The sequence below is a fragment of the Neovison vison genome, chromosome 10, assembly GCF_020171115.1.
Source record: "Neovison vison isolate M4711 chromosome 10, ASM_NN_V1, whole genome shotgun sequence".
Classification (NCBI taxonomy): Eukaryota; Metazoa; Chordata; class Mammalia; order Carnivora; family Mustelidae; genus Neogale; species Neogale vison.
Window position 1 is genome coordinate 1,428,118 of NC_058100.1, and position 20,985 is coordinate 1,449,102.

Consider the following 20,985-nt stretch of genomic DNA (forward strand, 5'->3'; position numbering starts at 1 on the left):
CTCCGCGCTGTTTTCCTCAGTAGCTGTGCTCGCCCGTGTTCCCAACAGCGGCGCCCGGGGGCTGCTCCCCGCGGCCTCACCAGCGCTTGCTGGTCCGTGTGGTTTTGGTTTTGGCCATGCCGGCAGCTGTGAGGTGGCCGGTCCTTGTGGTTTTGATTTGCGTTTCCCCGATGCAGAGCGGAGCGATGCTGAGCGCGTTTTCACGTTGGCCACTGGGAGGTCTTCTTTGAAATGTCTGTTCGTGTCCTCTACTAGCTTTAATTATTATCTTTTGGTGTTCTTCATGTATTTTGGATACTAACCCTTTATTGGATGTGTCATTTGCAAATACCTTCTATTCTGTCAGTTGACTTTTAATTTTTTTTTTAAAGATTTTTTTATTTATTTGACAGACAGAGATCACAAGTAGGCAGAGAGGCAGGCAGAGAGAGAGGAGGAAGCAGGCTCCCCGCTGAGCAGAGAGCCCGATGTGGGACTCGATTCCAAGACCCTGAGATCATGACCTGAGCCGAAAGCAGAGGCTTAACCCACTGAGCCACCCAGGCGCCCCAACTTTTAAATTTTTTAATTAAGATTTTATTTATTTATGTGACAGATGGAGATCACAAGGAGGCAGAGAGGCAGGCAGAGAGAGAGAGGGAAGCAGGCTCCCCGCTGAGCAGAGAGCCCGACGTGGGGCTCGATCCCAGGACTCTGGGATCATGATCTGAGCTGAAGGCAGAGGCTTAACCCCCTGAGCCATCCAGGCGCCCCAGAAGCTTATTCTGAAGCAGTAACAAGAGTTTATATTTCTTTTGTTTCTCTTGCCTCAGGAGACAGCTGGGAAGATGTTGCTGTGGCTGGCGACAGAGCCTGGCGCTCTCTTCTCGGATGTTTCCGGCTTCAGTTCCTGCGTCTCCCCCTGCGGGGTCCCAGCGCGCTCGGACTTGGGCTGCGCTCGGCGGCCGGTTTCCCTCGCCGCCCGGGGAGGCTTGTGTGTTCCCGCTGCGCGTTCTCGCCTCCTGAGCCCCGGAATAATAGCTGTTGGTTGTAGGTCCAGCTGCGGGCTCTCTCCTCTGTCCGGGGGACGGTGTGCCTGTCCTGTGCCAACCACTGTTGGGACGGCCGCAGCGCCGGTAGGACCTGGAATCCGGAGTTGTCGGAACGTCCGATCTTGACTTTCTTTTCCAAGATTGCTCTGGCTCCTCGGTCTGCGGTTCCCCACAGGTTTTAGGATTTCGTTCTGTGAAAAACGTTGTTGGCATTTTGACAGGGATGGCATTGAATCCATGCTTTGCTTTGGGCAGTGCAGACGTTTTTAAGTTTTTACGTGCGCTTGTGTTTACTTGCGGGAGCGAGTGAGCACAGGGGCGGCGGGCGAAGAGAGCCTCGGTGCCGAGCGCGGAGCCCGACGCAGGGCTCGGTCTCAAGACCCGGAGATCATGGCCTGGGCCGAAGCCGAGGGCTGGACGCTTGACGGGCGGCGCCGCCAGACGCCCCGAGTGTGGACATTTCCGCCGCAGTCGTCCTCGGTCGACGAGCCCCGAGTCGTTTTCCGTTTGTCGGCGCCGTCAGTACCGTTTTCGGAGTACGGGTCCTTCGCCACCTTTTGTTAAGTTTATTCCTGGGTGTTTTCTTGTTTCTGGTGCAGTTGTGAACGGGGCGGGGGGGGGGGCGCTTTCCTAATTTCTCTACCGGAGGCTTCGTGGCCGGCCGGTAGCGGTGCTGCGCTTTCCGGACGTCCTGCGCCCTGCAGCGCCCCCCAGACCACCCGTGGGCTCTGCAGTTTCCTGGCGGCCTTGGGGTGTCGTGTGTGCAGCGTCCCACCCGGAGGCGGTGGACGTCTCACGTCTTCCTCTGCAATTCGGGCGCCGTTCGGGCGGCAGTGGCGGCTTTTCCCCGATGGCCCCCGGCTGGGGGCTTCCAGGACTGCTCAGATCCAAGTGGGGAGAGCGGACACCCCCGTCTCGTTCCCGAGCTCGGGGAAGCCGCTCACCTTTCCGCCAGCGGGAGCTGTGGCAGCTGCGGTTCTTGTACGCGGCCTTAGTCATGCTGAGCTGTGCTCCCTTGTGTTCCAAGGGTTTTTTATCGTGGATAAAAGAACGTTGTACGTTGTCGAATGTTCGTTGCGCCGGAATGCTGTGGTCCTTCTGTCACTGATGTGAGGTAACGCGCGGACTGGTTTGCAGATCCCAAAGCACCGTGCGGCCTGGGCTGACCTCCGCTGGGCCCTGCACTTGCTGGCAGGATTGAGTCTGTCTTCCTTAGTAGGGCCACATGGGCCATTTCTGACACTTTTCTGTTTGCAGATGAACATGAAGGTTTTGGAATTCTGAGTCCAGCACTGGTTACTGGGTGACCTCTGGGAAGTCACTGACACTGACACTCAGTTTTCTTTTCTACGAAATGGAAGTAGTAACCGCGGGGCTATCCCGAGGTGATCTAACGAGCTGGAGGACCGGGCAAGCGACATCACCTGTGTTGCTGCAGGAGATCGGGTTTGGGGCCGCCTGGGAGGCTCAGCGGGTTAAGCCTCTGCCTTTGGCTCAGGTCCTGATCTCAGGGTCCTGGGATCGAGCCCCGCGTTGGGCTCTCCGCTCGGCGGGGAGCCTGCTCCCTTCCCCCTCCCCCCACCTACTTGTGATTTCTCTGTCAAGTAAATAAATAAAATCTTAGGAAAGAGTCGGGTTTCGGTACCTTCCTGAAAGGGCTGCTGTGAATGTGAGTGGATGAGCATTATGGAAGCTGCTTACTATGGCGACGGTGGGACACAGCGGCCTGCAGTTACTGTCCCCAAGCCTGGGGCTGGCTCATGAGTACCAGTGGGTGCATGTGTGCGTGCGTGCGCGTGCGCGTCCGCGCGCGGTGATAGTCTGCGGGGCGGTTGGCTTAGGGCTGACGCTGGCGGCGCGGTGGTAAAAAGACGGGTCTGGAACAGGACGGAGGAAGGAGACCCTGGAAGAGAAGCGGAGGACAGGGAAGGGGTAAAGAACCAGCAGGTCACCACTCTGTTGTTAGGAAAAGTTTTTCCATTTAATACTAGACTTTCAAGGATTGAGATGCAAGCTTTTTATGCAATTACATCCAATGTTAAAATCGGTAATACATAATTTACAAAGATTAACATCAAAACAATCATCTATTTAGATAGGCTTTTGTAAAAAGGAAATATATTAGCAGCATTTATGTGTTCCGCAATCACACAGACATGCAGACTAACTGTATCTATTCGCGGTGCTGTAGTGCCTGCCCCGCGCTGCAAACACCGAAACCCACCCGGCAGCTGGGGGGCTCTTTTTATTTCATTATTATAAAATAACCGAAAAATAAAAAAAGGCATTAATTTCTACACCAGTAAGAAAAAACAAGTTTTTGCACTTACCTAACATTTGATTGTCTAAAAAACATTTCAGTTTTTAGTCTTTCAACAAAAGAAAGATAAAATGACAGAGCGTAGTGTCTTTTGCTTCTGTTCTCACATTTTTACAAAGTTTTTTTCTTTTTTTGTCTTTTTTAAAATTTTAGTGTTTAACACTATTCAAGGAAATATTGAATTTTAATCTCTTTCTTGTCATTTTCCTGCTTTTTGACTAAAAGGAGACCCCCAAAGTGCCCCTATTTCCCACCTCCCTCCCCCCAGCTCCCTGCAATGAAAACCAAAGGAAACCACTTAAACGTTTCGTGGCGTGGCGTGGCGTGGCATGCGACGGTCCGGCTCCGCACGTGCGTATCTCATACCCAGGTCTCGCCGTAATGTACAGTGCTTCTCTACAGTAAGAAAATACTCCAAACTATTTTCTTAATTCTCTTTTTTCTTTAATAAAATATTTATTCTGCTTTTTCTCTGCTCGAGGGGATCTTTGGCATCCCCTGTCTCTTTTGTTTGTTTTTCTTCCCTCAAGATCGACACAGAAAGGAGAAAAAGAAACAAAGATTCAATGGAATGGAAGGTGTCCGTGTTTCTACCTAAACAAGTCAGAGCGTCGGCATCACGGGGAAACATACAGGGAGGACAGCATTGGTCCAGGTTTCGAGAACGGTGGGGCCGTGCGTCCTGCTCTACTGCTCCCGAGTCGTGCAGCAGACACACACACACACATCCGTACGGACATATATACACACACAACTTGGCACATTTAAAATCCATCTTTTCTCTTATAAGAACATCTAAAACGTATATGCATATGTATGTCTGAGAAGACAACAAAGCAAAGCTTTTTAAATTTTATTTTTAAAGAGACAGTATTGTCTGGTAACTTCTGGCCAAGAGAAGGGGAAGGAAGGAGACATCATGATGTCCCTCCTGCTGCCGTCACCAGGGGGCGGAGGACGTGGGACGTGGGGGGTGAGCCCTGTCTCTAAGAGCGGGACACTGAAAACCAGGTGACGGAGAAAACAGAGTAGTGTTTTGAGCTGATGCTGCGCACTCACGACAGACACTCTGACCGGCGAACACTGTCGGCGTCTGTGGACTGACTCGGGGGAGGCTGGGGGTCGCTTCTACGGAGGCTCTACAGTGAGTCTGTTCTGAGACGCGTCTCCGTCCCTGGGGCCCGGCAGACACACGCGGCCACAGCGTGGGTGCAGCTGGGTACCGCAGGGGCCTGGCCTTCTTGTTAGAAAAAACCAGGTCTGGCAGGTTATGAAGGTTAAAACAAAAACCACGACCTCAAGTCCTGTGCCCTCTGACCCCATGGGGGCCTTCCCTGACCCACGATTACATTCCGGGGGGAGAGGCAGGGAGAAGGGCGGAGGGCGCAAGTGCTTGGACTCGGCAGTTCGCGTTTTACTCTGACCTGACTGGGCAAGAAAGGAGAAACCCTCCCGGGCCAGGATCTGTCTGGAAAGAGGCCGCAGCTGCCACTTCTGTCTGAGGTCCCTGGGGGTAGCTCTTGGAGCCCACAGAGAAGGGGGGGTCCCCTCCTGCTGGACGGGGCGGGACCCCTGGGCAGAGGAAGCAGCTCGGCGGCAGGGCCCGTGGGACCGGAGGGTGACACAGAAAGACCCAGCCTGGGGGCAGGGGCGAGTGTTGTCAAGTTCCACGAGGCTCCGGTCACCCCCGTGTGCCCGGTCCTCGTCCGGTCACAAACCCGCTGGGGGAAGCGGTGGAGAGGAGGCCGAGTCGGAGCGCGCCGTTTAGACAGACCCCCTTCCTCTCCGCTAGCTCCACGGTGTGTGAAGTACCCAAGGCCAGCGACGCGGCCCCGCCCGCCCCGGCCGCGCTCCGAGGCCCAGAGGCAGGACGGGGCGCTCCACGCGCGGCGGGCGCTCGAGCCGCTGGGCCGCTCACTTCCGAAAGCTGTTTTCCGGGATGAACAAAGTGCGTCTCCGCAGCTTCCGGCCCGAGCCCTCCTCCAGCAAGTAGGTCACGTCGATGGCTGCGAACGGAACCAGGGAGGCTCAGCGACCACCCCTCCCGCTCCTCGTTCCGGGTCTGAGCTCTAAGGAGGTCACAGGAGTCCGGTGACGCCTGTTCTGACCTCTGGGCACCTCGGGCCCGCCTCCAGCCTCAGGAGAGACGGCTGGGGGGGGGGTGGTGGGGGGGGGTGGAGGGGTGATGGGGGGGGTGGGGGTGGGCTCCCATCACTCAGTCCCCCTCCCGGGATGGAGCCGTGCGCGGGGGCGGGGCCCACCAGAGAACCGGGATGTTTTTGCAGAACACTTCCCGTCCTGGGCAAGGGGTGGCAAGTTGCTCTTTTTCCTTCCTTCCTTCCTAATATCCCCTTTAAATTAAACCCGGGACACAAGCCCGATTCTGTCTTACCATTTTTCCCAGGGATTTTTTCAAGGAGATTGAGTAAGATCTGGTTGAGTCGCTCCCGCTGGCTGTGCCTTCGTTCCTCAGGGGTACATGCGGGCTGGGGGTCCTGCCCACTCTCCTCTGGCTTCTTGGCCCCCTCGCTGATTTCCGCAGCGGCCCCCTCCCGCTCTGGCTCCTCCAGGCTGGGCATCTCGTTGGCGGCTTGCTCCTGGCTGGCCAGAACCTCTTCGATCAAGGGCAGAGCGTCGTCCTCCTGCCCCAGGTCTTTCAGGGGGGGCTTTGGGCGCTCGGACTTCCAGGACGACCTGCCAGAGGGAAGCGGGAATTTTGACTAAGGCCGTGCAGGGGAGGGGAGGGGGGAGGAGCGGAGGGGCCTCCGGCTGGCTGGAGATCCCGAGCGAGCTCTTAGAAGCCTCGGCTCTGGCCATCACTGTTATCATTACTTGCACAAATCACGGCCTTTCTCTGAAATCTACTTTCTAATTATAAAACTCAATCTTCCGTCCTTCAGGGAAGCATGCACCACCGTGGAGCTGGTCAAGCCGCCAGCTGGCAGAGAAGTACGACGCGACCCTGTGACGCCTGCAGTCCCGCCACAGGGACCATCCCATGGGGCGTCCGCCTTTCCCGACTGTCCTCATGGCCCCACCCACCGCGTAAGGAAACAGAAGGAAACGAAAGGCAACGGAACGAAATCGAAGGAAAGCCTTCACTGCTCCTTCTCCGAGAACAAGACTCTCCGGTCAAGACCAGCACAAGTGGAAGCTCCGCGGCCACCACGCTCGGCGAACGCTCTGTCCTGAGCAGCCACGGGATGGCAGGTCCTCGACGGAGGCCCCAAGAACGGACACGCCTCGAGGTGATGGGAGAAGCTTACAGAAACCTTCGAAAAGGAGACTCCTCTGCACCGGTCTAGAGTTCCGTTTCAGAGCGTTCTTGTCCTCTTTCTGCTCCCGGGGAGTCTTCCTCCCCGCCCCCGACTAAAGCTCCGTCGAGGCCTGGGCCTCGGACACCCAGGGCTTCCGAGCCGCTGCCGGCTCCACAGGCCACTGTCAGAGCCCCCAGCTCTCGGGGGGCCGGTGGTCCGTGCTGCGGCTCTTGCTCCACTCAAGTCGCCGCCCCCCCAGAAGGGCTCTCCCCGCGCCCCCCGCGCACTCACCGCCCTCCGTTCCTCTTGTAGTTGTCTGGGACGTAATGAGGCTGCAAAGAAAGGGAAGGCGTTGAGTTTGCTGCGGAAACTGGCTCAGGGGCGCTGGGAAACGGGACGGGGAGGGAAACGAAGGAAAGCAAACTCAGGGCAGAGCCCTTCCGAGCTGGGTGGCTGTGCCTTAAGGGCGGAAGGCCGGTCCTTCTGTCAGTCTGTAAGGCCACAGTGGTTCGGTGTCCTGCCCGCCTGTGACCATGGTAAGGGGGACGGGCTCCCAGTCCCGTCTGCCCCATCCTAACGCCTGAGTAGTTCAGGCTGGGGCTTCAAGGCTGACCTGAGAGCTGTTGCCCGAGCGAGCAAGACCAAAGGAGTCCAGAGGAGAGGCAGGGCTTGGTGGTGGGTGGGGAGAACAGGCCGTAAGTACCGTTTAGAGAAATCCGAAAACAATAGGGGGAAATGGACATAAAGTTTCTTTCCGGTTAGATGGTTTCTTAACATTCTTAACACGTTAAGAACAGAGTGGGAGACGGCCCCAAGTTTTGAGAAGCCCACAAAAAGCAGAGTCAAGGATGAGTAGCTCAGTCCAGAGTTTCAGGACAGCAAACGCACTGACGGATGGACGGATGGACGGATGGATGTCCAAAGCCTTTGCGGACTGATGAATGGCACAGCACTGGGGCACTATGTTCACAACAATTTAAAGAAAAAGCATACGAAAAAGGCAAGAAATGAAAATGTTAACAGTGGTTATGTTCTGTGTAGTGGGATGATATACAGTTTTTTCTTCTTCTTCTTTTTTTTTTTTTTTTTAAAGATTTTATTTATTTATTTGACAGAGAGAGATTACAAGCAGGCAGAGAAGCAGGCAGAGAGAGAGAGAGGAGGAAGCAGGCTCCCTGCTGAGCAGAGAGCCCGATGCGGGACTCGATCCCAGGACCCTGAGATCATGACCTGAGCCGAAGGCAGCGGCTTAATCCACTGAGCCACCCAGGCGCCCCCAGTTTTTTCTTCTTAATGCCTCTGTACTTTTCACATTTTATATAAAGATGGTGTCTTACATTTTAAGTGCAGAGATACATGGGAAAAGCCCTGAATTATTTTCACCAAAGTTTTCTCAGGGTTCTTGATATTCTCTCGGCTTGCTTGCTTAAAATTATGGATATGAAAACTCAACAAAATACTACACTAAGGGGCGCCTGGTGGCTCAGTCGTTACGCGTCTGCCTTTGGCTTGGGTCATGATCCAGGGTCCTGGGATCGAGCCCCACCTTGGGCTCCCTGCTCTGCGGGGAGCCTGCTTCCTCCTCTCCTGCTCCCCCTGCTTGTGCTCCCTCTCTTGCTGTGTCTGTCAAATAAATAAATAACATCTTTAAAAACTACATGAGCTCGGGGCGCCTGGGTGGCTCAGAGGGTTAAAGCCTCTGCCTTCGGCTCGGGTCATGATCCCAGGGTCCTGGGATTGAGCCCCGCGTCGGGCTCTCTGCTCAGCGGGAAGCCTGCTTCCTCCTCTCTCTCTCTCTGCCTGCCTCTCTGCCTACTTGTGATCTCTGTCTGTCAAATAAATAAATAAAATATAAAAACAAAAAACAAAAAACAAAAAAAAAAACTACATGAGCTCAAGGGCCAAGCCAGTGAAGCGGGGAGAGATGAGCGAAGAGATCCTGATGACAATGCGGACACTGACGACTTGCTGAGAATCAGCCCGTGCCGGGGAGTGCAGAACAGGTGTGTGCGCGTGTCAGGAAATGCCGAACAGATGCGTGGGCGCGCCGAGAAGGGCCGAGCAAGCGTATGTACGTGCCGGGAAATGCAGAATAAATGTATGTTTGCTGTTTAAAAATCCCAAACAGGGGCACGTTGGTGGACGAGTCAGTTGGGCATCTGACTCTTGATCTCAGCTCAGGTCTTTGATCTCTGGGTCACCAGTTCAAGGCCTGTGTTGGGCTCCATGCTAGGCATGGAGCCTACTTAAAAAAAAAAAAAGAGAGAGAAAGACAAAGAAAAAAAATCCTAATAACTAGAGACCGATTCCTACAGTTTGGGATGGACTAACAGGATGAAGTAGAGGAGAGCCTGAAGGTTCCAACCCTAGGAATTCCCTGTGGGAACTATATTGCCCTTGTACGACAGGTAGGAGGAAGGAGACTTACGGAGAAATCTCTTTTGGGAGTGAGCTTCTTGGGGAAGTGGTCGAAGGCATAGGGTTTGGTGCAGACAGGGTAGCGATTCCGGTGGATTTTGTAGAACAGGTGTGCGGACTTGTCAAGCCGGTAGTCACAGATGTACACGTCTTGCTCCTTCACTCCTTTGGGTCTCCCTAGGAGTTCAAATACTGTTAAAGAACCCTCCTGCCTTCCCCTCCTTCACCCTAAGCTTGAGCTGCCCAGAGAGGAGTCCGCACCACTGGGAGGGACGCGGAGAGGCATGTGGTGACCGCAGAAGAAGGCAGAGTCCTCAGACAGCAGTGCTAGAAGAGGAGACGAGGCGTGGTGTGTGTATCTCTGAGTGTAAGGGTGGGCCGCGGGGTGGGGGGACCAGACAGGCAGCTCACCCAAGTGCTGCAGCAATCTGAGGGACACAGAGCACAGCATGGGGACGCCAGGAGAGAGCAAAGGCAGGACGAATGAGGGGGCACATCTGGAAATGAGGACTTTATAACCAGGGGATGGAGTCCCCAGAATGATGGAGCCCCAGGCGGCTGATGCTTGAGTACGTATCCTTCTGGACCATTTGCTACAACAGAGAAGGTGAGCTGCTTCTCACCATGATAGGCACCAATTGCTCCTGCCAGCGGCCCAGGGACACCGGTAGAAAGTGGTGGGGCTGGAATCTGAGAACAGATGCACTCCATAGCCTACGCCAGTGACCATGGAGCTTAAAAAACTAGTGTGCTTTTTGGGTTTGTTTCATGTCCAGAGTTGATGACGGCCCTTGGGGTCCTGGAATGGGTGGCTGGAAGAGTGTGCCTTGTGACGACGCTACTAGGATGCGGAGCAGACATTATTAAGAAATGTTAACTAAGTTAAAAACAAAGGGAAATGAATGCTTATTGAGTATCAAGAAAAAAAAAGAAAAAGAAAACCTTTATTAAATGAGCACCAAGTGCTAGCTAAAAGAAAGAGAAAACATAGCTCTTTGAAGCTTCATGGCTAGCCTGGGACAATCTTTTATCAGAGACATAAGAAGGGAGCGGCAGCTGCAGATGGAAGGAATAGGGGACAGGAGATCATTTCTTTAGCAGCTCAGGTTACCTACCTTTACAGTAAGTATAAAGGTCCAGGACACAGCAGGTCCCCACCACAGCCTCCAAAGGAATGATCTCGTAGAGTGGCACCCGGAATAGCTCGTTGTGATAGAAGCGGCGGGACGGAGAGTGGTGGGTCTCGTGGGGGCGGAAGTAGTGGTGCCCAAAGGCAAACCGTTCCTCTCTAAGGAAGAAAGGGAGAGGTTTAGTTGACTGGCGAGATCCTCGGCCATACTCGGCTCGGCGCTGGAAGGGCAGAGCTGGGGGAAGAGACAGGACCTTAACACGTACTTCTCATTCTTCCAGAGCTTCTCAATGCGGAAGATGTCCAGTTTGTCTCGGTTAATGTGCGACAGCAGTCGGTAGGACTGGCGGACTGGGTGGCCGTCAGGTGTGCGCCGGCTGTCCCGCATCAGGTACACGCAGTCGCCTAGGGAGGCGCAGGACACGTTAAATGATGCCTGCGTGAACTGGATCTACAGGGAAGGGCTTAAGGTCTAAAACGACAGACACAGAGAGCGACCACGGGCGGTGTGACGGCGATGCTCGTCCGTTTCGGACTATGAGGAGGGCATGACGGAGGTCCTCCATCTCCTGGAATCCTGCAAGTTTTTCTCAGTCCTCAACTTAGCTTATTGACACCCTGGTCTCTCTGAATTAGTTTTATGTGGGGGAGGGGAAAACGTGTAAAGCCCCAGGACTGGAGGATAGCAGGCCAATACTGCCAAACCGTGAATGGCGTGGGCTGGAGCTGCACGGCTCAAGTTATATGCACATTTTTTTTTTTTTAATGAGTGCAGCACAGCACTGTGGGTATAATGTAAAAAACCTTATGATTTTCTTTTTTTTTTTTCCCCAATTTATTTATTTTCAGAAAAACAGTATTCATTATTTTTTCACCACACCCAGTGCTCCATGCAAGCTGTGCCCTCTATAATATCCACCACCTGGTACGCCAACCTCCCACCCCACCTTATGATTTTCTTAATACTTCCTTTTCTCTAGCTTACTCCGTCGTAAGCATCCAATATATCAATAAATGTAACATACAGAAAATGTGAAAATCGACTATTTATAATGCCAGCAAGGCTCTGGTCAACATTAGGCTATTAGCAGTTGAGTTTTTGGAGAGTCAAAAGTTGTATGTGGATTTCTGACTGCATCCAGGGTGGGGCGGGGGGGCTTGGTGCCCCGGAACCCTGCATGGTCAAGGGTCAACCGTATTTAACTGCTACGAGTAGCCGTGTGGGGACCGTAACTACGACACAGAGAGCAGACGCTCCGGCTGCTCGGAGGAGGGTCAGCTCGTGGGCACCCACCTTGACGAAGCAGCAAATCATCTCGGAGCAAACAGATGAAGTAGACACAGCCCGGCTGGGCATAGTGGGGCCGAGGAATCATGGGTACCTCCTGGTGAGAACGGAAAGCCGGGGGTGAGGGCCGGGACTACTACACCAGCCTACTGAGCTCCACTCAAGAGGAAAAGAACTCAAACCTAGAACTCGCCACCAACTGGGGACTTACTGTTCAGTCAACACAACCACATGGACCCAGACCAACGCCGCTGGGGTGGGACTGGGAAAGTGAAGGCGGAGAACGAGACCAACAGGCCAAGCGCCCCGAGGAGCTGCTCCCGCACCCCAGCGGAGCTTGACCCCGTGTGAGCCGGGACAGGGACTGTCACAAGGACTCACAGAAGCCACCAGCATTTAGTGCCCGGAGGCCAGGGACGCCCGACTTTGCACAGCGCATCCCTCAGAGCACAGAAACGTCCGCTCAGAATGCCAACACCGCTGTCCCGGAACGCTGCCCCAAAGGCTTCCCTTCACAGCGAACACCTGCCCGAGACCACACGCACAGACACAGCAGACCCAGGATAAAACCCGCTTAGCAACTTGGACAAGTCACCCAACCCACTGTCTCTCCTGACAGGTGGGCCCAAGACCAGCCTGTGCACTCGCGTGGGGAGCTGAGTGGGGGGCTGAGTGTGCTGGGCGCCAGTCCTTCCAGAGGCCTCTACGTAACGTAGAAGCACGGGAAAAGGAAGGGCAGCATTAGTACCCTAGTGCAGAGTGTAAGAAACTAAGGCCCAGAGAGGCTGAGCGGTTTATCGGGGCAATGCGGTGCCCCCGGAGCAGGGCAGGAGGGAGCCCCCGGGCTAGTGTCCCGGGTGCAGATCAGAGTCCGGCAGGCGGCGCTTACTCTGTCCACAGGCCGCGGGTCGCAGAGCTCGCACAGGTAGTGCTCCACGGCCGAGGTCACCCCCATGCAGTCGCAGTGCTGCCACACCTGTGGGGAGAAGGGTGTGTGGGAGGGGCTCCGCGGCGAACGGAGTGACAAAGAAGTTCAGCAGAAGGACCGGGCGAGGTGCAACAGGGAGAAGTGGGCAAGTGCCAAGTCAGAACCGGTTGAAGACTGGGGGAAGGGGGGGCGCCTGAACCAAGTGCGCTGCCTGGTCGGCACGGGCACGTGTGGGGACGCGCGGGGCTCGGAACACAGCACCGCGGCGGCCCTTGCCCAGCGGCGCGCTCGGGGGACGCCCAGGGACCGGGTGCCAGAAGGGGTGAGTCCCCCCCCACCCATGCTCTCCGGGCTGCAGCCCCGGGACTGCCCCGCGCCCCTGCCCCTCCTGGCTCCACTCCCCAACCAGGCAGCGCAGTGCGGACGCTCCTCCGTCGGGAGCCCCGTCCACTCCGCTCCGAGGGAGGCGGCTCCGCGAGGGAAAGTGTGGGGCGCGGAAGGGGATCGGCCCCCAGTGCACCGCGAGATGAGCGCAGCGGCGCCTCCCCTGCCCGCAGGCCGGCCGGCGCGGGCTCACCATGCACTTGTCGCACTGGATCATGAGGCCTTCGTCCTTGTGCAGGCCGCAGACACAGCGGATCACGTCGTCGTCCTTCTCGTGCGCGTTCTCCTTCTCCGACACCGACGTCTCGCTGCTGTCCGCCTCGCTCGCCGTCTCCCCCACGATCTCGTCGATCTGCGCCGACGCCTCGTGCCGCGCGTTGTAGTAGGTCTTCCGCAGGCGGCACACGTCCCTCCCGATGGGCGACTTGCGCCCGTAGTACTTCTGCGGGAGAGCGGGGCAGAGCCTGGTGGGTCTTCTGGGGCGCGGGGGCGCTCAGTGTGTGCGGCCGCGGCTCCCGATCTCGGGGCGCGGGTCTCAGGTCAGAGCGACGGGCCCCGCCGGCCGCCCGCACAGCCCGCAGGAGGCGCGGGGACCCGAGTGTGCGTTTCCTGTCTGCTCTGCGGCCGTCCACCGTCCTGGGCCCGCACACCCCGCACGCCCCGCGGACGCCGATCGGAGCCCGCGGCGTGAGCGCTCACTGTCCCGCAGCCGCAGGCAGTGCCCACGGAAGCGTGCTGGGCAGAAAGCGCGCTGGCGCCCAGCACCGACCGAGTTCCCCTACTTGTCCGCTCTGCTTGCTTCTGTCCTCAGGTCCTCACCTCAACTCTCCCGTTGTCTTGTAGCCCCTTAGTCTCATTCCTCTCCAACTATTTCAGAATCACTGAAAAACGTCTTCTCCATGTTCCATACAATATTCTATCTTCTCTTTTAGGTTCAAGGTCACCTTCTCACCAGTGTAATCTACCACCCATTAGCCTAAACCCCAGGTCCATCCTTCAGATTTATTTCTTACTCTACACAATTCTGTGTCTTTCACGTGTATTTATTGCCTTGAGGAAAGAAACTACAGCTATGACTTAAGTGTGTGAAATGTACTATGTAAACACAAAGATTCAAAACTAAATTAGGTTGTTTCCCCCCCAGATTTATCTATTCAACTAGAGAGAGTGAGAGAATGTGGGTGCGCACCCACGCACGGGCCCCAAGGTGGGCCTGGGGACCCTGAGACCACCACCTGAGATGAAACCAGAGTCAGATGCTGAACTGACTGTGCCACCCAGGCAGCCCTAAATTAGGTTTTTATGAAAATGTCATTTTGGGCAGTATAATTTAGTCTTTCCTTCTAGTGATATCAATGTCTTTACTATATATAAACACTCCACAATATTTAGCAAACCCTAAACTTTACACAAGGGAACTCAGTAAAAATTGTTGTCTTTTGGGACGCCTGGGTGGTTCGGCCAGTTAAAGCTTCTGCCTTCAGTTCAGGTCATGATTCCAGAGTCCTGGGACCAACTCCCGTACGGGGCTCCCCACTCAGCGGAGAGCCTGCTTCTCCTTCTGCCTGCCGCTCCCCTGTTTACGCTTGCTCTCTCACTCTCTCAAATAAATACATAAAATCCTTTCTTTTTAAAACTAAAATCTTAAAAAAAAAAATTGTTGCCTTCCTTTGCCAGAAATATAAAGGTTGACAGAAGGTAAAAATCTTAAGCCTCTAGAAAAAAATTTTCTAAAGAAGTTATTAATTACTTCTAAAAAATATTTTATTTATTTGAGACAGAGACAGCATAAGCAGGAGGAGCAGCAGGCAGAGGGAGAAGCAAACTCCCCACGGAGCAGGGAGCCCGACGCAGGGCTCCATCTCAGGACCTCAGGATCATGACCTGAGCCAAGGCGGACGCTTCACGGACTGCACCCTTTTCTAAAGTTTTTATTGAAATTCTAGTTATCTAACCTATACTGTGATGCTGGTTTCTGGAGAACTCGGGGTTTCATCGCGTATGTCTCTCACCCCGAGCTCGTCGCGACAAGGGCCCTCCTTCACGTCCACCCCCGTCGCGCCCGCCCCCAGCTATTCCGTCCCCTGCCCACCTCTCCTTCAAAATAAACGTCTTAAATCCACGTTTGAAGTCAGTGTAGGTACCTCAGCGTTGCGGAACACCTTGAGCATGTCAGCGTCAAAGGCCTCCACGGTCTTGTAATGGCCGGTGAGGATCTGTCGCTCGATGGTGGCCAGGTCCAGCGGCTCTGGGATCTTCTCGTAGTAATCCGCGTTCCTGCAGCCGAAAGCCAGCGTGTCAACCCGGCAGGCCGAGCGCAGACTGAAACCTCCCGGGTTCCTACGCTGGTGAACTTACTTTTTCTTTGGGGGGAGGTTCAAGAGGGGGGCGGCCAGAGCTTGTCGGGAAGAATCTGCAAAAGAAGGCAGGGGTCAGAAGGCCGGTGTGAGCGGGAGAGGCCGGCGCGCACTCTCTCGGAGAACGCAGAAGCCCCCACGTCAGAAGTTCGCGGGGACAATCCAAGCTTTTTTTGAGGCGCAACCATGAAAAGTACAGGACTTTTCAGAAATGTGGGCTCTTGGAGGCAGGGGAGGGCTTTCGGGACGACCCGGGACAGGAACAGCGAGAGACAGGGAAGTAAGTACAGGAGGGCGGCGGGCGATGCCCCGCTCCGCAAACGTTACTGAAGCCAAGAACGTCTTCTCCAAACAGGGTTTTCTAGTTCTTGCTCCTGGACCGTCGGCCACACTATTATTCTGGTGGTTTGGGTTCCATTAAATTCCAGATAATGAATGATTTAGAACTGGAAATCCTTGCTGGAATCCGTCTTCTGTAACAGTTACTTCATATCATGTGAACAACCCACAACTGGGGCTACTGCCACCTTACCCACTTTCTTTTTTACAAGTTCTATTTCCTGGGCACCTTTGCTCAGTGAGTTAAGCCTCCGACTCTAGCTTCCAGCTCCGCTTGGGGTCTCAGGGTCGTGAGATGAGCCCCAGCTCAGCGCAGCCCGCCGGGGCTCTCGCTCCCTGCTCGCGAGCGCTCACTAAAATAAATAAAATCTTTCAAAACATTCTATTTTATTACTGAAGTATAGTTGACATGCAGTGTCAGCTTCGGGTACACCACCTCACGATCTGACAACCGTGTGTGGGATCGACGCGCACCACCGGGAGTGCGGTCCCCGGCGGTCGCCACACGAAGCTGTCCCCGTATGACCCACTGCACTCCCTACTCCGTTCTGTGACTGCAAGTCTGTACTTAATCCCCTTTATTTCATCCATCCCCTCCCCTGCCCTCCAGCAACACCAGTTCTCTGTATTTAAGAATTTTCACATACGAGTGAAATCACATGGTACCTGACTTACTTCACAAAACATAATGCCCTGTGGATCTATCCATGTTAGAAATGGCAAGATTTCCTTCCTTTTCGTGGCCAAGAAACATTCCATTGCACACATACCACCTCTGCTTTATCTGTTCATTTACGGATGGACCCGGAAGCTACTTCTTGCCTATTCTAAATCATGCTGTGAAAACCACAGGGGTGCACGTATGTTTTTCAATTAGTACTTTCATTTCCTTTGGGCAAATACCCAGTAATGTGATTACTGAGTCGTATGGTGTTTCTATTTATTTTTTACTTTTGTTTCCTTCCTTCCTAAGATTTATTTATTGGGGCGCCTGGCTGACTCGGTCAGTCGAGTGTGTGGCTCAGGTCATGATCCCGGGGGCCTGGGATCGAGCCCTACCTTGGGTTCCCTGCTCAGTGGGGAGCCTGCTTCTTCTCTCTCTGCCCCTCCCTCTGCTTGTGCTTTCTCTGTCAAATAAATAAATAAAATCTTTAAAAAAAAAAAAATTTGTCAGGGAGAGGGTGAATGCGCAAGCAAGGGGAGCACAGGAGGCAGAGGGAGAAGCCGGATCCCGGCTGAGCAGGGGGTCTGTCGAGGATTGGGATCACGACCTTCTGTCTTTAACTTTTTGGGGAACCTTCACAGGCTACTTTACTTTCTAGCAACAGTGAGGGAAAAAGCCCATTACTTCATGCCCAGAATGTGGGGACATGTCGACGGACCGGCTGCTGATTCACAGTACATCACACGGGCCTGGCTGGCCATGTGCAGGGTGACTTTTTTTGGAATGGAAAGAGAACAGGTGCCACAAGCCTTTACACGTCAGGACAGGCTGGTTCCCCTTTCTTCTCTATCTCCTTAGGTTAACGGAACTGCAAAGAGCCACTGAGATACAGAGGTAAGTAGTAGCCAGAAAAGGAACAGGGAAGGGAAACCAAATTATTCAGAATCGAGGGAGAGGGAGGGAGAGCGAGCAAAGTTGAGGGCAAAAAGCTACAGTTATTTGTTAAAAGCTCTCATTTTAAACATCTCCAAATTTCCTGGTCAGAAAGTCACAAACACTACCACACTACCTCCCCCAGATTAAAAACTCTCCTTCCCCACCATCACCCCCATCACATACTCTAAAGACGTCTTGAAAGAGGAAAGGAGAGGTATTGGTGTTTGCATGAAAATGCTTTAAAAGCTCAGTCGGTAGGGCATGCGGCTCTTGATCTCAGGGTTTTAAGTTCAAGCCCCACACTGGGTGTAGAGATTACTTAAAACAAAAACAAATCAACAAAAAACTTAAAAAAATAAAAGGTTAAGAAACACTGAAATCACATGTTCATAACACCTTTTCCTTAAATTGCTAATTTACTGCCTCATTCAGGAAAATGACATTCAAGACAGAGACCTGTTCTTTCTATCCTATAGCTAAAATACGTGATTTCTAAATACAGTACTTAACTTTGATAAAATTCTAATAAATACTGAAAACTGACATAGAAGATCAAAGGATTTAGATTCTTTTTTTTGAAGATTTTATTTATTTATGTGACAGAGGGAGAGATCACAAGCAGGCAGAGAGGCAGGCAGAGAGAGAGAGAGGGGAAGCAGGCTCCCTGCTGAGCAGGGAGCCCGATGCGGGGCTCGATCCCAGGACCCTGAGACCATGATCTGAGCCAAAGGCAGAGGCTTAATCTACTGAGCCACCCAGGTGCCCCCAAAGGATTTAGATTCTATCAACACTTCCCAAAGACTAAAACCAGTCCTATGCATTCTATGCTGACAAAAGAAAGACCGAGGAAAGCCTCCTAAACCCCTCGCCCTGAACGGTCGGTCCGTTGTTCTTGGTCTTAGGGGTCTCAGGTGAGGGTGAGTGGCAGGATTTTTACAGAAAAGCTGAGGAGAAAGCCTCTGGGGTGAGTGGGGTCACCTTTGTAGGAGATGATGCCATCACAGATCTCTTTGAAGATCTGGGCGAGGCGGGCTGCCCGCGCCACCTCAATGTTTTCCTCCGCCGCTGCCAGCCGCCTTGTGCGAACCGACCGTGCTGTCTGTAGGGCCGAGAACTGGGTCATGAAGACGTCTGCAAGGACACAGTGAGAATCAGTTCTAGGAAACGAGAGCGCCATGTGGCCTTCTCCCCCATGGGTTCTTGCCATTGCTCTATTTTCCCTGAAGTGATGAAGCAGATTAGTGATGGAGTTCTCTCTCTCCTCTTTCAAGAAATCTGTGGAAACGCTGGAGTTTACCACAGAGACTGAAGCTGCACGTTCGAGGCGCCCGATCTCTGACCCAATGCTGGGCAGTACAGCGGCTGCCAGCCTGCGCCCCAAAATGAGTCTGTGTTTGAATTCTGGCTTCGCTACTTCCTAGCTCGTGATCTCGGGCAAGTTACTCAGGCTCTCTGTCTCAGCTTCTGGGCTGCAAAGGGGAAATAACGGTAGTGCTCCCCTCAGGAGGTATCGTGCAGATTAAATGAGGGAATGTTTTTCATGCATTGAGCGCAGGCCCTGTACCAGACCTGTACCAGGACCTGTACCAGACTCCAGAAGTACTTGTTATTACAGGAGACTGGACCTAACTGGGGTGTAAGTTTGGAGACTTCATGCCAGTCAAGTTACTGACAGGACTGGAGGCAAATTTCCCCATCGACCAAGTTCGCAAAGAGCAAGCAGCTCCCCTCATACACCACGCACAACGCTTCTACTTCGTGAGGGGGAGGAAAGGCTCAATGAGGAGCGAGCGCTCTTGAACTCTATTGGCTTAGAAAAGACGCCTGGACAGGCCAGTGGACAACAGATCTGAACTCAGGAAAGCGGTTACATTATTCACTCAAGAAGCTCAGAGAACAGCAATCTGGAGGTCTGTGCACACGGTGCTCATCTGAACGTGGGGGGAAAGAAGTCTTCAAATTTACGCTGCTGTCATTTTCTCCCGCATGCAGCGTCACGATTTACCCATATGCAAGTTACAGTCCAGGCAGGAAGGGACGTGGGGGGCCCACTACCGATCGCATGACTGGACGCTTCGGGCTACAGGTGGTGTTTGGGAAGCTGGTGAAGGGGATTCTTCCTACTCCCTTGAGCACTGACTAGAAACCTGAGCAGCTGAATGATGCCTGTATGCTGGGATCTTAGCTTTTTTGGTCCAGAGTAAAAAGAATCATTGAATAGAATGAAAGCAACTAAAATAACCAGTGGGAGACAATACTACGGAACCAATAGGTGCACTTGTTTCCAGTCGTACCGGACTTGATGTTCCCGTCATCTCGGCAGATGCCGTTCCAGCGGCTGTAGAGCGACGCAGAGTGGAGGGTGTCACTGGTGTGCTTGACTTCCTCTTGTTTCTGCCGAATCTTCTCCCAGTTTCGGACCAAGAATACATGATGCTTTAACACAAAGTTCCTGGAAGGAAGGAAGGTCTTTTATTCATTAATTCAATAAGCATTTATTACATGCCCACTCTATGTAAACCACTTTTTTAAAAAGATTTTACTTGACACAGAGAGAGAGAGAGAGAGATTTTTAAAAAGATTTTACTTGACACAGAGAGAGAGAGAGAGAGAGAGAACGCGCGTGCGAACGTGTGTACAAGCAGGGGGAGTGGCAGGCAAAGGGAGAAGCAGATGCCCCTCTGAGCAAAGAACCCAACATGGGGCTCGATCCCAGGACTCTGGGATCATGACCTGAGCTGAAGGCAGAGGCCTGACTGACTGAGCCAGCCAGGCGCCCTGAAGATATTATTTTTAAGTCATCTCAACACCCAATATGGGGCTTGCAATTACAACCCAGAGATCAAGAGTTGCACACTCTACTGGCTGAGCCAGTCAGGTGCCCCAGAACCATTGTTAACGATGATATAAATCAATGATTATCAGTTAATTCACCTATTGTAAAATAATTATATATTATATATGGGAAAACAATTCAGTTTTGCATTTTTTTTCTCCATATAACATAGAAGATTCCCCTGCACTATTTGTAAGCATCTGGCAAATACCACTTAAAAGCTGCAGAAACTCTCGCAAGAGAAACAGCCTGACTCGAAGGCTGCGATTCATCGAGTACGTACACGGATTCTCACTGAAGTCGCCCAACGAAGTGTGGGCTCAGGACCAGCTGTAGGAAGGAGGACTGGACCGGCAGATCAAGGCCGAGACACGTGAGACAGGTATGGCCTGGGCAAACCCTGTGTAATGCAGTGCCCCACGCAGACCTGTGAGCTTATGGTAAGTTACGTCTGTCTTCAAGGACCCCACACAATGTGGTGACTCCACAACTTGATCCCCACCCCAGTGCACACATAGACAGATGTGACACTGGGTAAGTCTCAAACCGTGGCCTCGGTCAACTAAACTTCAACCAATTTTATAGTTCCTGACCTGGTCACACTGAAATCATCAGGGGAGCTTTATGGACTACTAAAGCTTTGGTCCCACCTCTGAAAGTTCCAGGTCAGAGATGTGCGGAGCAGCTTGGCCGGCGGGAGGCGCTGACCGCTCCCGGCGAATACGCAGCCGAGCAGAACTCGCTGGACTAGATCATCTCTGCTTTCTTCCAGTTTAAAACTTCTATGACTCAAGTGATATGGGACAAAAGCGGCCAAGATCACAGTGAAGTTACAATGCTGACGAACTTTCTAAGATACTGGAGCAGGCCAGGGAAGATGGAGGATACGTCCCAGGACCTGGGAAGCTCAGCACATGCATATTTACTTCGCTTACTCCTGACAAGGACGAATCTTACCCAAGTACAGGGAAGAGTGAATATGGTCACTACAGACCCTGTTTACTGCTCTAATAATTTATCAACAAAGCAGGGAATCTGGCAGTCTGATGAAGCCTGTGTCATCCTTCCCTGAACAGAGTTTTAAAGTATTAAAAAAAA

The 20,985-nt window shown here is 53.2% G+C and overlaps 1 protein-coding gene across 5 annotated transcripts in view; it reads right to left on the reverse strand.

Moving 5' to 3' along the window:
• Positions 1-2,988: 2,988 nt before the first annotated feature.
• ASH1L (ASH1 like histone lysine methyltransferase) overlaps positions 2,989-20,985 on the reverse strand; it is a 180,157-nt gene continuing 162,160 nt past the window's right edge. For all 5 annotated transcript variants that reach the window (XM_044266511.1, XM_044266512.1, XM_044266510.1 and 2 more), the window contains 13 exons: positions 19,346-19,503; positions 18,030-18,182; positions 15,114-15,168; positions 14,900-15,032; positions 12,949-13,197; positions 12,333-12,419; positions 11,450-11,540; positions 10,422-10,560; positions 10,142-10,314; positions 9,037-9,203; positions 6,900-6,940; positions 5,744-6,045; positions 2,989-5,357 (listed from right to left, as the gene is read on the reverse strand). In XM_044266511.1, coding sequence (XP_044122446.1) covers positions 5,266-5,357; positions 5,744-6,045; positions 6,900-6,940; positions 9,037-9,203; positions 10,142-10,314; positions 10,422-10,560; positions 11,450-11,540; positions 12,333-12,419; positions 12,949-13,197; positions 14,900-15,032; positions 15,114-15,168; positions 18,030-18,182; positions 19,346-19,503 — 1,840 coding nt within the window. In that variant the 3' untranslated portion in view covers positions 2,989-5,265. The remainder of the gene's footprint in view (positions 5,358-5,743; positions 6,046-6,899; positions 6,941-9,036; positions 9,204-10,141; positions 10,315-10,421; positions 10,561-11,449; positions 11,541-12,332; positions 12,420-12,948; positions 13,198-14,899; positions 15,033-15,113; positions 15,169-18,029; positions 18,183-19,345; positions 19,504-20,985) is intronic.